Source organism: Anabrus simplex, chromosome 8, assembly GCF_040414725.1.
Source record: "Anabrus simplex isolate iqAnaSimp1 chromosome 8, ASM4041472v1, whole genome shotgun sequence".
Lineage (NCBI taxonomy): Eukaryota > Metazoa > Arthropoda > Insecta > Orthoptera > Tettigoniidae > Anabrus > Anabrus simplex.
In genome coordinates this window covers 195,204,774-195,221,484 of record NC_090272.1, presented here as the reverse complement: position 1 = coordinate 195,221,484, position 16,711 = coordinate 195,204,774, and the positions used below count along the sequence as shown (strand labels likewise).

The 16,711-nt window shown below is 36.9% G+C and overlaps 1 protein-coding gene across 1 annotated transcript in view; it reads right to left on the bottom strand.

Moving 5' to 3' along the window:
- LOC136879362 (E3 ubiquitin-protein ligase TTC3) overlaps positions 1–16,711 on the bottom strand; it is a 349,380-nt gene that overhangs the window by 117,479 nt on the left and 215,190 nt on the right. The window contains exons 23-24 of the mRNA XM_068229092.1: positions 15,174–15,330; positions 7,114–7,459 (exon numbers count right to left, since the gene is read on the bottom strand). Of these exons, the coding sequence (XP_068085193.1) occupies positions 7,114–7,459; positions 15,174–15,330 (503 nt within the window). The remainder of the gene's footprint in view (positions 1–7,113; positions 7,460–15,173; positions 15,331–16,711) is intronic.

Genomic DNA, 16,711 nt, shown 5'->3' with positions numbered 1-16,711 from the left:
TGAAAGATTGCTCATAGTGATGAGATACCATTTTTATGATGAACTATATACATTTACAATAATCACCACCACCACCTCTCACCCCCATGCCGATGGGGCTGAACTTAGACTTAAAAGACATTTAGAGAGTTCCTATTCATTTCAACGACCCCGAAAACTATGGATTCTATATTAACGTTGGTCATTTTATATTTTTTAATATTTCACCTCCTTTCAACCCCTGTCTCTAGCAGTACTATTTGGGATGAAATTTGACTTCAACGGCATCTTGAGTATCATACTTCATCTCAGTGACCCCGAAAACTATTGATACGACACTAATATCAGTCTTTTTTTAAAAATACTTTTACATTTCACCCCCTCCCCTATGGGTGATTAGGAGTGTCTTGACTGCACACTATTTATTCCACGTAGCACGTCATACTTATACCAATTTTGGCTCATAAAACATGGCAGCGTCTTCCCATTTTCCTATATACAACCATTCTTACTGTACTATCACGATGCAGAGTAAGTTTTTGTCACCTAGCAACAATCTGTCCATCAAGTTTAATCCAATCTTGGTGCGGATTTGTAATTAAATTAATTACCTGGACTGGGACACAGTGTTGGAGGAGGAGTGGTGGAAGAAAGTGGAGAGGAACCGTATTTAACCCTACCTGGCTACAGCTGGATAAAGGGAAATGATGATGATGATGATGACATAAAATTACTCATCATAATAAAACTACCCATCCGATTTCGTTCAAACGGCTTCCTAAAGACTCTTGAAAGTAATAAGAACAAATTGTGAGATTTCAGCAAATTCGGTCCAGTAGTTAGAGTCTATTAATCTCATATATATATATATATATATATATATATAACATCTTTTTTTTTTTTTTTTTTTTTTTTGCTAAGGGCTTTATGTCGCACCGACACAGATAGGTCTTATGGCGACGATGGGATAGGAAAGGCCTAGGAGTTGGAAGGAAGCGGCCGTGGCCTTAATTAAGGTACAGCCCCAGCATTTGCCTGGTGTGAAAATGGGAAACCACGGAAAACCATTTTCAGGGCTGCCGATAGTGGGATTCGAACCTACTATCTCCTGGATAACATCTATCTTATAATTTATAATAATCTGTGAAAAACCAATTTTTCAAAAATGAGGGTCTACTACTAATACAGTACTGCTTTCACATTATACACAGTTTTTACTGTATCTATGCTCGTGGTGTAAGCTTTGAGCCAGTAGCACTAAACGTGATGAACTCTGGTCTAAAAAAGTGGGGGGCCACTACTCTTCAGTGAAACAATGGGGAGGAACTGTTTTCGAGAAATCCAAAGATTTTTGCGTTTCGATGTCAGAATTACAAAATTAGAATGTTTCAAAACTGATAAATTTGCGTTAGTATCAAAAGTATGGAACAAATTCATTGAAAATTGTCAATCGTCTTATATTCCAGGTGAAAATCTGCCTGCTGATGAGCAGTTTTTTCCAAGCAAAACAAGGTGTCATTCTTACAGTACAGATAAATCTGGAATTAAATTTTGGCTTCTTGTGGACGTTGACTCAAAGTTTTTACCCAGGAAAAGACAACCTCAGACCACGTGACAAGACTACCCGAAAGTGTAGTAATGAAGTTGGTGGAGCCGTTTCAAAAGAAGGGACGAAAAGTGACTACAGACAACTTTCTTTGCAACAGTGAAACTTGGTAAGAAGTTGAAAAGTAATGGTACGAATATTGTTGGAACCATTAGACAATCAAGGAGAGAAATTCCTAAAGCTCTGAAGGCTATGAAAGCTAGTCTTTACGATACAACTCTCCTGAAACATTCCAATGACACAAGGTTTATCAAGGAAAACAAAACAAGAATGTCCTTCTATACAGTACTTTGCACTCAGAAGTTGAACTTCAAGCCAATCCAAACAGGATTTCAGAAACAGAAGACTTCTACTACAATACAAAATTGATGTGGACATGGTAGATCAAATGGGAAGAAAATATACTGTTCGATCCGTTACACGAAGATGGCCTGTTCATGTATTTCATAATATTCTTGACTTGGCAGCTATCAACTCCTGGATGCCTGGCTCCATGGCTAAAAGGTTAGCATGTTGGTCTTTGGGCACAGGGGTCCCGGGTTCAATTCCCGGCTGGGTCAGGAATTTTAACCAAAATTGTTTAATTCCCCTGGCACGGGGACTGGTTGTATGTGTCGTCTTCATCATGTGTCCTCGGACATATCCCGGCACTAAAAGCCATACACCATTTCATTTCAACTCCTGGATCATTTTCAAACACTGACAGGGAAGATCAGTCGCCGAAATGACATCCTGAAACTAGCAGTGGAGCTTCGTATGGGGTACATGGGATCGAAACCTAAGCCTGTGGATACAGAACCTGAAATTAGGAAGCCTGTGGAAGGAAATGTACAGAATAGGCAATGCCAAATGAGGAAATGCAGGAATAAGACAAGTATTACCTGCAGAAAGTGCAAACAGCGAGTGTGTGGTTCTTGCTCAAAGGACATAACTAAGGTCGTGGTATGAAGTTCGTGCTTCTAAAGATGCAGAACTGCATCAACGTGTGCAAATACACTAAAGGAAAAGAAAGAGACAAATATGTTGTGGTACGTGGATTTGGCATACATGTTTCAGGTCATAAATTGCAGTAAATGGAATTTTACAGTAATTTTATTTTCTGACAATGAGTAATAACTATTTTACTGTTGAGACTAAAAGAATTTGAAGTAAAAACAATGTTTGTTTATTAGATAAGTGTGTTTTATAGAAATTTTTTGTGTTTGTAATAAATTAGGAAAATATTACATTTGCAACACTATTAAATAATTTGAATCTTTTCCGTGTTAGATCCCCTAATTAATGTTTTATAAACCTAGTAATGCATATTTGAAATGATGATAATGAGTTACCATACGTTTTGAGAATAAAAATAATAATTCCAATACAGCGGTCAAAATGGTGGTTCTAGCTTTACAGTATGTTCCTGCGGTCCTAGTGTTAACAAAATATTTTGGATACGTAGAGCTATTCCCTGGAGCCCTGGTGCAGATGTCAATATGGCGCGGTGTATTCAAGTGCTGACGGCTACCAATAATTGAGATTATGTACGGACCGGTTATAATAGGTACCGAGTGACAGTGAATTAGATATTTCTAATGATTAACGGCTAACACTGAACGGAGAGTAACTGTAAAGAGAAATCCTTGTATACGAGGAGGGATCAAATATAAACGGGATTTAATTTTTTATTTGAATTAATCTATTGAATAACACAAGGCAATCACAATTTTTTTTTTTCCCCCACATAGTTTCCTGCTTTAGAAATGCATTTGTTCCAGCGTATGGGCAGCTTTTTAGTGCCCTCATCGTAAAAAGAGCAGAGTCGTGTCACCAGCCAGTTGCGCATGAAGTCTTCCACAATCTCGTCATCTTCCAATCATTGCCCTCCAAGAGCTTCTTTAAGCGGTCCGAACAAATGGAAATCGCAGGGCAATAAGTCTGGGCTGTAAGGAGGATGATCAAGTGTAGCCCAGTGCCTCTGACAGACCTCCAAATGTCTCAACATCAGATTTTTCGCCAAAAGGCGAGGACCCATCTGGAACACACTTTACAGAACTGCAGGTCATTTGTGACGATTGTTTGACAGCTCCCATAACTGATTCCGACTTGTTCTGCAATTTCTGATACTCTCGCCCGTCGATCATTGTCAATAATGCCTTTAACCACACAAATGTTTCATCTGTAATGCTGGTCCGAGGATGGGGATCGTGTTGTTGATTTTCCACAGGTTGAAAGTTAGAAACTTCATTTTGTTCCGTATTGAACTGGTATTACAGTAAAATGAAAATGTTGAAGTCCACCTTTTCAATACCATGAATGTTTATTGATGTGAATATATATCACATAACATTTAAAGAAGATTGGTACTAGTTTCGACGCTCATGACACGCAATGAGCGTCGAAACTAGTACCAATCTTCTTTGAACATTATGTGATATATATTCACATCAATAAACATTCATGGTATTGAAAAGGCGGACCTTTAACATTTTCATTTTACTGTTTCCACAGGTTCTCGTCCTTCCTTGAACATTTTATGCCAGGCAAACATAGGCACCCTGGACATGTTTGATCACCAAACTGTGCAGTCAATCTCTGGCAAATTTCCGCCACTGTAACTCCTCCACGAGCAAGAAATGTTATAATTATGCTTTGCACAGTGGAGGGGTGCAGCTGTTGCTCCGACATCGTGAGGTTAGTGACGAAACAGCGGGTAATATCCAACAGCACGCTCTCCCCACTCCTAATGGTCCCGCCAAAGCATAGTAGAAGTGGTGATTCTAAATTCCCATGGAGGGAATTAGATATTTTTCCACCAATAGAGCATATCAAAAATCAGATCAAAAATTAGATGTACGGCTTTTCAGGCGTTTGCTCTATTAACCAGCATTTCGTCTTAGGCCTGACACTAGACTCGTCAGAGTGGGATGTGTCAGACCCTACCCACTTATGCTGGGGTGTATGCAGGTGAACTTATCAGAAGCCTCTTATGTGGCACAGTCTGATAACTGCATACAGGAGATAAAACTCCACAATGGAAATAATGCCTGCCTAGCAATTCCAAATGGTGATTCTAAATTCCCATGGAGGGAATTAGATATTTTTCCACCAATAGAGCATATCAAAAATCAGATAAAAAATTAGATGTATGGCTTTTCAGGCATTTCGTCTTAGGCCTGACACTAGACTCGTCAGAGTGGGATGTGTCAGACCCTACCCACTTATGCTGGGGTGTATGCAGGTGAACTTATCAGAAGCCTCTTATGTGGCACAGTCTGATAACTGCATACAGGAGATAAAACTCCACAATGGAAATAATGCCTGCCTAGCAATTCCAAATGGTGATTCTAAATTCCCATGGAGGGAATTAGATATTTTTCCACCAATAGAGCATATCAAAAATCAGATCAAAAATTAGATGTATGGCTTTTCAGGCGTCTAATTCCCTCCATGGGAATTTAGAATCACCATTTGGAATTGCTAGGCAGGCATTATTTCCATTGTGGAGTTTTATCTCCTGTATGCAGTTATCAGACTGTGCCACATAAGAGGCTTCTGATAAGTTCACCTGCATACACCCCAGCATAAGTGGGTAGGGTCTGACACATCCCACTCTGACGAGTCTAGTGTCAGGCCTAAGACGAAATGCTGGTTAATAGAGCAAACGCCTGAAAAGCCATACATAGTAGAAGCGCGGGGCTAGCCCTACCAACTGTTAATGTCAGGAACAAAAATCCTGTTCATATTTGATCGACTTTCGTACTTGAATACAATAAGTACACGAAAGGCACAAACAGGGCATTCATACTACACAGTGCTAAGAAAGACTACTAAATGTAGCCACAAACTGTATTGCTTTGAAAGGTACCACACTGTACAGACTACTAAACAACGTAGTCAGTAGTTCCAAGTTAGAGGTTGATATCTTGAATAATTTTTGAGTTATAGTAGTTTGAGTTAGTTTGAGTAGAGCAGTGTAATTTCTTTCTTGAAGGCTTGAACTATCCGGTCTACACGGGATAGCAGCCTCCATTTCGAGCCAGTCATCAATGTATTAAGATTTTTTGGATGGTTCCTTGAAAAACTTAACAAATTTTACTGTAAGTAGGTATTTATGTTAAAAAAAAAAAAAGCTGTAATAAGTATCATAACACTCTGGAAATCATTAATACAGTGGGTTTTTTTTTTGAAACATACTTTACTTCGCGCTGACACAGATAGGTCTTACGGCAACAATGGGAGAGGAAAGGGCTAGGTTTGGGAAAGATGCAGCCATGGCCCTAATTAAGGTACAGCCCCAGCATTTGTCTGGTGTGAAAATGGGAAACCATGGAAAACCATCTTCAGGGCTGCCAAGAGTGGGGTTCAAACCCATTATCTCACAGCTGCGCGCCCCTAACCGCACGGCCAACTTGCCCAGTAATACAGTGAGCAAATGCAAGGATAATAATCTTAAGGAATGATCTTCCCAATTAATATGTGTATGGCAACAATACACAAGACTCTGAATAACAGGGCAGTCATTTGCCACAACAAGCAGTTTTAAGAGGATATGCCTTTCAACCAATCTACAGAAGACAGACATGCTGTCGCAGACATTTTTGTAGGTTTCCCTAAGAGCTGAAGAAATTACTCACATAATTTGCATGTACTGTATCTGTAATAGTATGGGCAGCATATTCACTTTTAATGGTCCCAGACGCACAATTTCTTCAACATGCTTCACTTTTGAAATGTACCTGCTCGCTTGACAATTTAGCATAATTATATACAGCCATTAAGCCAATAAGGGACCTGGGAGTCAGTGATGAGAGAGGAGGCATTTCTGAACAGACAACAATGGCGAAGACACCAATCCACCTGGCATGCTGGAATGGTTCTATGATTATGATAGTGAAGCTTTCTAATGGTGAAAGAGCTACTAAAAATAATTGAGTGGTTCCTGAAATTACCCTCCAAATACAGAGCAAACCGACTTTCTCTCTTTATAATTTTGATGCAGACTTTCAGCATTTTTTAATTTTAGGCTTTGCCAACACGTCCAGAATCGTGCTCTTTTTTTTTTTTTTTTTTTAACCACTGTTCTCACTAATTTTAATGGCAAATATAAAATGTCCATGAACATGAAATAACAACAACAACAACAACAACAACAACAACAACAATAATAATAATAATAATAATAGAACAAAATGACCAGTATTTCTGAACAAAATTCAACTAAAATGTCCCTAGTAAGAAAAAAAAGCTCTTGGGAGAGAAAAAAAAAAAGCCTGAACAAACATGTCTTAAAATACTCCAGTCATCATAAAATATGTCTCTTTTTCATGTATGTAGGGTTCACTCTAACGTCCTTCCTCTCAACGATTTCTCAGCTTCTGTCATTGGCACAATGTCCAAATACACAAAAATTCCTTTAATGCAAAACTGATATACTCACACACACTAAATTACTACTTTATTTACTGTATGAGAACTCCCCCTTTGTAGTATAATGGTCTAATAACATTGCTATTGGACTCTCATGCAAACATAATTTTACTTACTTCCACTACGATAAGGCATCGAGTTGGTTGCCATGTACAAGTTCTGGCCTTGTGCTGAGTGCGAGTACGGATTTGAGCTAAGGAACGGATTATGCAGGAGTGGGGAAGTGCGTGCATCAGATTTAACTGTATTTACATGGGAGTTCTGCAAAAGGCTTGCATCTCCACCTGCTCCAGAATGAGGTGGGGAGGCGCTCTTTGCCTTTTCTAATGCCTTATGCATGATGGACTCCATATCATCCAGAGGACAAGCTGGCTCTTTGGGAAGATCAGATGCAGTAAATTCCAGAGCTTCAGTAAGGCGCCCCTTGTTTTGCAGCTGTTCAGACTGTGCAGCATATTTAATCTGAAAATTCAAGCAAATTAAATGTTTCAACTTGAAACACAACTATGTAATTTAAAAACTCATTAACCACCAACATTTTCAAAGCCTGGTTTAATCAAGAACTTGTTTAGTCCTTCAGACCACAACTCAAAATCCTAGCAGCACTCTACCCATGTAGTATCGTATTTCTCCGAATATGCATTTCAACCAATCTACTGAACATAGATATGCTGTCGCAGACATTCTTGTAGGTTTCCCTAAGAGCTGAAGAAGCTACTCACGTAATTTGCATGTACTGTATCTGTAATAGTGTGGGCAGCATATTCACTTTTAATGGTCCCAGACACACAATTTCTTCAACTTGCTTCAACTTTTTCCTTAAAAAAAAAAAAAAAAAAAAAAAAAAAAAAAAAAAAAAAAAAAAATCAAATTAGGCTTAAAAAGTGCTTTGTGAAATCATAACTTTCTTATATAGCATGCCTTTTTAAACTATCTTTGTCTTCACGCCGATGCCGAACATTGGCTTTAGTTTTGCCGTATTTTCTTGTGGCTGGACAATTATCCTTCATTTCCGCATGTTTAATAATAACTAACTTAAAATTGGCAACATAATATTGAAGAGAACCTGCTGAAAATCTGCCAGTAATACCTGTTCCATGTGTCTTTACAATACAACAATCAATCTCGAACATTTTCCTGCTGTCTGTAAAAATGTTAATTTTACTAAGTGTCAGGTAGACGCGTTATAACTCTGCCATTGAGTAGCCATGGCCTTTCTCAGAATTTGAAAGCTCGCATGTTTTGATGGCATTCTGTGCATTTGAGAAACTTTTTTGTACAGGCTAATACAAAGACTTTCTTTATCTATTCAGGGGAGTGCCGTTCGCCCGGTTGCCCGTGCCGCAAGCCTGTCTCCCGCCAAGCACTTTGCCGTGATGCTCTTCTTGGCATTCTGCTGAGAGGTTTATTAATGTAAGGTTCAGTTTAGTCAAGTGTTTATGTGTTTAAAGCTCGCTGTGTTGTTTCCAATGCCATTTTCATTACGTTAGCTTGTGTATATACAAAATACCCTCATAAAGTATGGGAAATCTTGTGCAAAAAAAACCACTGACTCAGTGCCAGGTGAACGCTGGCTACATTACAGCAAAGTGCTTGGTGGGAAACAGGCTCACAGTGCAGGCAACCGGGAAACCCCTGAATTGACGGAACAATGTGATGTCCCTGTAGACTGTCATTCTCTCTTTCGCTATTTCCCAAGAACCAGTGACGTTACACAGAGGCACTGTACAACAGGTTGCCACGGCTAGCGATCTTAGGCACAATAAAGAAGCGGACACTGATGGTCAATAAGTTTTGTGTGCAAGCTGGGAGTGAAGGGAAGCAGCGTGGTTACCATGGTAGCTGCCAGTGGTGTTCATTACTGTTAGGTCATGAATGCAAGACAACCCTTGATTTTTCACGAGATTTTGAGGAAAACCAGTCGTCTAGGATTCGGAGAAATACGGTATTTCAACAAATTTACCATGTCCAATGCATGCTTGGTGATTCAGCTTCTGAGGCAGGATCGACACTAGCAGTCTTATTGTTCTAACAAAGACAGTACCACACCATTCATTCATCTAGAACCTTTGGTGACATAACCAACATGCAAAAACACGACCACATGCAAAAATTAGCGCTTGTTTCCACAGTAAGGCCCCAAAACAAACCCCTGAATTGTGCACATCAGAAATAGAAAAGTGATAGTAGTCTCTACAGGATGGGTTGTACAGTCCTCACTACGGGCAAGCCAGCAGTGCAGTGAGCAGAAAACCACTACCGGTACACAAAGTTTACCAGTGAGGCAGGGATTTATCACCTGCGAGTGTTACTGTCTAGCCACCTAGGATTTCCGCTTTAAGTTTGGGGCCTTGCAGTGGAACAGGCATGTGGTCTTTTCATAACATGTCAAATATGTCATCAATGTCTCAAGGTAGGTTTTGGCAGAAAGGTGTGATAATTCCCATCTACGAGTAATTTATTTATTTGTGCCTTTATAAAGTGACAAGTTAGGGCTCTTGGCCCTGTCTTACACTTAAACACATACAATTTTTAGACTTTTACAGCATTAATTTAAAATATCATGGTATTCAATTACAGTTTATGAGATAAGTTGAGTAATTACATAAAATCAGCTTCATGGTCCGTATCGCACTTCAACAGATTCACAATTAAGTATTTATTTATTTTCCACCTAGTCGATACAATGATTGCTTAAGGCAATATTTAATGGTCAAAAGTGGTACGTTTCGTATATTATCAACATCTTCAGCCACATAACACTGTTTAGATGAAAAATATATAAAATTGACAAAGTAATGCTTTAGAGGAAGTGTTCTTAAAATTAACATAAGATTGACAACATTAAAACAAACAAATAACTCAAGAGAAAATATATAAATTATTTCTACAATAGAAAGCAGTCGTCAAGGAAACACTTGTACAATATTCCATAGAGAATATGTCCTAATAAATATTCTTTTCTTAATAATTCATGAAAAAAGATCAATTTAAAAATTAAAAATTATACAATTTATAAGTAATTATCGAAATGAAGAAATCCTGATATCACAGTGCGGCTCTTATTATTAATGTCGATGAAAATATAACTAATTCCTAGTTATCAAATCTTATTAAGCCTGCTTTCCTTTGGAACAGTAACTCCTGTAATTCTTTCACAGTTTTGCCCCGGGTGTAATATTGATGATGCGTTCTTCCTTGCTCTTGCACCTGAGGAGGTGGAGGAGCGGGGGATATAGGTGTGTCAAGAACTTCCTTGCTGTCACCTATAGCTTCAACTGAGGAGGAATAAGTTGTAGGGCTATCTGTAGGTGGAGAAATTCCAATTCTTTTTTCGTGATCCTTCTCAAGCATTTTCAAATATACTAGAATTTGATAATATAATGGATTCTTATATTCTACAGCCTCATTAAGGTTATCATTTTTCTTTACAAGTTGGTCTAGATGAATATATAGGTCTTCATATGTGTTCATTAAGCTGCCCTTTTTTAACTTTTTTATGATGGTCAGGTCTTGTTCTATGTTGGTAAATTTATGACCTGTGGCAGTCATGTGTGAACCCATTGCTGAGAATCTTCTATGTTTTTCAGCATTCACATGTTCCAAATATCTAACTTTTAAATTGCGGCCAGATTGACCTATGTATGTATTCTTACATTCAAAGCATGAGTTTATATATTCCCGAATCAAAAAATTTATCTTTTTCCGAGAGCTTTATTGTATCATGGTTGAAAATACTATGTTTCATGTTGTTATTGGTGGAAAATGCAATGTTGAAATTTTTTCTCTTAAATAAATTTGTTATTACATGAATGTTTGGATTATTATATGTGAACTTGATATATTTTTCAGTTTTACTAGGTTCGACTGCTAATTTAGATTGTTGCTTCTCCGAAAATTTATTAATTATTTTATCAATCATGTTATTGTTGAAACCATTCAAGAGGGCTTGTTGACGGATAAACAACAGTTCTTTATTCCTTTCAGATTTGGATAAAGGAATACTAAACGCTCTGTTAACGTAACTATAATATGCTGATCTTTTCTGTGCCTCAGGGTGTAACGAGTTGTTCTTGATAGTGGTCAGTGTGAAAGTGGATTTTCTGTGTATTTTGAAAGAAAATCCTTTTTCTTCTCTTGTTGTGACTATGTCCAGAAAATTCAGTGATCTTTCAACTTCTTCTTCTAAAGTGAATTTTATATTGGAATCCAAATTATTCAATATATTTAAAACTTTATTGCTATCGGTGAGTCTGTTATCTATTATAGCGTAAACATCGTCCACATAACGTGTCCAAAAATCCAAACCCTCTATTTGATTAATAATTTTCGTGTGTTCCAAATAGTCTAAGTATATATTAGCCAATATTCCTGATGCTGGGGCTCCCATTGAGAGTCCTTTTTGTCGGTAAATTTTATTATTAAACGTAAAATAATTTTGATTTAACACGAATTTTAAAACATTAATAAAATCTTCAATTTCTGGTATGCTTACTAATTTGTTCTTCGTTAAGTTCTTCTTAATGATTCTGATAGTGTCTTCTATTGGAATGTTTGTATACATGTTGGTTATGTCAAACAAACATGTCGTGTGAGATGATCCAAGTTTAAAATCTTTAACTAGATTGCAAAAATCCACTGAGTTTTTGATAGGTGTTTTACAATGAAATACGTATTTACTTGATAAGAAATTATGTATAAATCTACAAGTTTTATAAATGGGGCTATTTTTGAAATTTATGATAGGTCTAATCGGTTCTCCCTGTTTATGTAATTTCGGTAGTGCTCTCGCAGTCGGGAGTCTAGGGTTCATATTTATTAATGTTTGCACATCATGTTCATTAAACAAGAAAGACGTGCTTTTTAATAGTTTTTAAGATTCCTCTGAATACGTGATGTCGGGTCTTTATCAACTGTACTAAACGAATTGTTATTAAAAAATGTTTCTGTTTTTTCAATACAAACATTTCTATCTAGGGCTACAACTGTTCCTCCTTTATCTGCTTTTGTGATAATTAAGTTATTTAGTTTGATTTTTTGTTTCAAGTTATTAACCGCCTTGTTGGTGCCTCGAAGTGATTGTAAACCTTTTACTAAAATAGGAATTTTCTTCTTAGCTTCATACCTTATGTCATTCTGTAAGTCTACAGGTAGATTCTGTATTGCTGTTTCTGTTTCAGCTAATGTGGTGATTAAATCATAACTTTTGTTTGAACTTGGCCAATTGAAATTCGGGCCTTGACTTAAAATAGAGGTTTCTTCTTCATTAAATTCTATCTCAGACAAGTTTTTAATTGGAGGTGGATAAACACTATCATCAAACGTAACATTAGGAACTAACCTTCTTTCTTCTCTATTAGATGCTAAATTTTTCAACTTAAATAATTTATTATCCAAAATTTGTTTCATTTTAAGTGTGTTCTCCATTTTCTCATTGATATGTTTCTGGAAAGAATCCCATTCCAGAGGAAGCAAGTTCAGTGGTGCTGAGAGGTGCGCGAAGTACATTTTCTCATTAAGAAGTTTCTTTCTCTTATACATAAATTGAATTTCTCTTTTTAACCATATTTTATTGACCTTCATTTGAGTAAACTTATGATGATTAGAATATATAGTTTTTCTTTGGGCACTTTTTAATATATAAACTCATGCTTTGAATGTAAGAATACATACATAGGTCAATCTGGCCGCAATTTAAAAGTTAGATATTTGGAACATGTGAATGCTGAAAAACATAGAAGATTCTCAGCAATGGGTTCACACATGACTGCCACAGGTCATAAATTTACCAACATAGAACAAGACCTGACCATCATAAAAAAGTTAAAAAAGGGCAGCTTAATGAACACATATGAAGACCTATATATTCATCTAGACCAACTTGTAAAGAAAAATGATAACCTTAATGAGGCTGTAGAATATAAGAATCCATTATATTATCAAATTCTAGTATATTTGAAAATGCTTGAGAAGGATCACGAAAAAAGAATTGGAATTTCTCCACCTACAGATAGCCCTACAACTTATTCCTCCTCAGTTGAAGCTATAGGTGACAGCAAGGAAGTTCTTGACACACCTATATCCCCCGCTCCTCCACCTCCTCAGGTGCAAGAGCAAGGAAGAACGCATCATCAATATTACACCCGGGGCAAAACTGTGAAAGAATTACAGGAGTTACTGTTCCAAAGGAAAGCAGGCTTAATAAGATTTGATAACTAGGAATTAGTTATATTTTCATCGACATTAATAATAAGAGCCGCACTGTGATATCAGGATTTCTTCATTTCGATAATTACTTATAAATTGTATAATTTTTAATTTTTAAATTGATCTTTTTTCATGAATTATTAAAAAAAGAATATTTATTAGGACATATTCTCTATGGAATATTGTACAAGTGTTTCCTTGATGACTGCTTTCTATTGTAGAAATAATTTATATATTTTCTCTTGAGTTATTTGTTTGTTTTAATGTTGTCAATCTTATGTTAATTTTAAGGACACTTCCTAGTAAAGGTACATTACTTCAAGAAATCGTGTGTGTTAAAGTAATGTACCTTTACTATTGGTACTGTGTGAAAACGTTCTATCGCTTGCTCCCCAGTGATGTTATATTTCGGGGGGAGGAAGATGTTACAAGTGAACTATGTAGGATGAGTGGAATGTAATTTTTTTAAAAGACTTTATTGGCGAAGTACCATATAATGTTTTATTTATCATGACCTAACCTGTACTGTTATTTGTAGAGCATAAGATAACTTAATGACCTAACCTGTACTGTATAATGTTGTAACATAGGCATTTGTAAATAGTAGAATTCTGTCTATAGTTCCTGGAAAGATCTAGAAAGTTACATAACTTTTGTACTGGGTGTGTTACTTTGTTGGTATGTGTTCTAGAAAGTGTGTTCTGTTTATTCTGGAAAAATACGACTTTCGCGATCGTGCGCATTCTAGAATGTTAGGCTAAGTTCGCAATCGAAAGTAAGATTGGTGAGTCTAGGTGGCGATAGGGAACACGTGCACGCTGATTGGTTGCCTCCAAGGCCAGTAATTCCTATATATAGTGAGCGAGGTAGTGTTCGAAAAAAATTCTGTATCCTAAATTCTGTCGGTCTCGGTTTATCTGTCTGCTTACAGTCTCTAACTTCAAAAAATGTCTTCCCAGAACGGATCAGCATTTGACAAAATAAATATCAGTTTTTCATTTTGCATGGCCTTTAGTCATCTTCAGCTACAGTATTTCACATACACGCAGCCAGTGATATGTAATATACAACTGTAGGATCCACAGACTGAGGGAAATGTTCGAAGTTGGCATGCATCCTTTTTGGTAGAGAAATTTGAGATTCTGATGAATCAATTATGGTGTCCAATTAATTTTGCCAAAGAAATAGAAAATTCCTTCTGATTTGTGCTCCCCTTAGAGATCTAATTTGAGGTGATGAATGCCATCAATGAGAGGGTTACATGCTAATGCTCTCGGCGGCATTTCACATCATGGGGCACTTCAGTTGAGGTTGAACTTAATTTTCTAAAAATTGCGAGTCTTGCTCTATCTCCTTTTAAGAATTTGTGATCTTCAACAGTGGTCTCTGATCTGTGCTAATGAGGTGGCCTTCTTTCCTATTTCTGCTGCACAATCTGTATTTTGTTTGCCAATGTATAACTAATTTGTCATTCTGCTAACATGAGGAAACATTCCTCAGTGAAACTCTTCTGGTCTTTCTACAAAGCCCCAGTCTATTCAATGATTTTTAAATGATACACAGATCAAAATCTGCTCCTAGATGAGTAGACTCCAATTATGAAGTTTGGTCGAGATCTATTCAGCAGTTTACCCATGATGGTGGAACAAACAAATAAACACCTAAAACGGATAAATATATCAAAATATGGTCAAATAAATGATATTACAAACAACAGACCCCCTATAACTTTATTTATAACACAAGCACCATAATGGAATCTGCGGAATACTAACGAGTAAAATAAATGAAATGATTTATAAACATGTGATAAACAATAAATTGAGGTCAAAGAACAAGGATTATTTTGTAATACAGAAAAATATCAATATTGAAAATACTTTACTGGTAGCTACTGACATACCACAAGTTTGAGCAACATTCTTTTGACTAATGAGATTACAAGCAAGTACAAAGAGAATAAATTTACCTCAAACTGGGCACTGATCATTTCTGCCTGTTTCTGCACTCCTTCCCACTGCTTGATAGCTTCCTTCATTTCACTCAGACTAGGGGTACCAGATTCAGTCAAATACTTCTCCATGGCTTTCATTGTTTTTAGTTTTTCAGCACATTTCTCAAGATAACTAAAATGAGAGAAGTAAAAATTATGTGAAGAATAAAAAATTTTAAAATATAAAAATTATCAGGAAGAATGATAATGAGTTGTATGGCAAAATACAATATCCTGAAATATTTTTTTTTGCTAGATGCTTTATGTCGCACCGACACAGACAGGTCTTATGGTGACAATGTGACGGGAAAGGCCTAGGAATGAGAAGGAAACGGCCATGGCCTTAATTAAGGTACAGCCCCAGCATTTGCCTGGTGTGAAAATGGGAAACCACGGAAAACCATCTTCAGGGCTGCTGACAGTGGGGTTCGAACCCACTACCTCCCGGATGCGAGCTCACAGCTGTACGCTCCTAACTTGCCCGGTATATCCTGAAATCTAACGACTATCTTCATTACATCACAAAGACGGGAACAAGCCAGTCAGAAAATTTTGTAGCAAGCATCATGCCCATTTGGGCTCAGCTACTGGGGTGAAAACAGGAAAAGAGAGAGAGATAATTTTTATCTATTCATTCATTCATTCATTCATTCATTCATTCATTCATTCATTCATTCATAGTATTGTCCCAATGAGCTATTAGCTGTTTGACTAATAATTCTTCCTCTTCATGTGCTATCTTCTATCAAAGGTTGAACATAACCATACCCAATTTCATAAGCTGACAGCTAACAAAGAGAACGGCTGTTTCCCAAAAAAGGAATCTAGCACTTTAGAAAGAAATGGTCTATACTAGACAGCAATATGCCTAAAAGACTGGGAATTATATAAATTATGTGATGTGGGAATTCGTTGCCTAGAAGTACTTAATGCATTATTGGGAAATTGGGTAGACAGTGGAACATTTGGAGGGGGAATAGTAGCACAATAAGAAATATTACTATAATTAATCAATGTATCAGCTTGAGCAATGCTGTACATAAATGAGAAACGGTAGTAGGTGGAGCGCGCTGGCATGGGTCGAACTCAATTTCAAAGGAACCAGACTTCTATTATGAAGCGACTGGACAGCTGCAAACGCTGGAAAATTTCTGAAGATCACTCTTCATAAAGATCAGCTAAAGTGTTTGCAAAAGCAAACAACCCATTCGGAAAGCTTGAAAACCATAAGTTATTATTATTTATAAGTTTCATATTCCGTATTGATTGGATTCAATGTAATAGACAAGAAAAATGTTCCACCGATCAATACATTTATTGTGAATGAATTATTGCACTAGTACCGGTTTCGGCCTGTCTTGGCCATCATCAGCTAGCACACAAATTTACAGTCATTAGACAAAATTACAAAGATGTTACGTTAGGGCATCCATTTTTCATTAGATATCCGGATGCCCTAACGTAACATCTTTGTAATTTTGTCTAATGACTGTAAATTTGTGTGCTAGCTGATG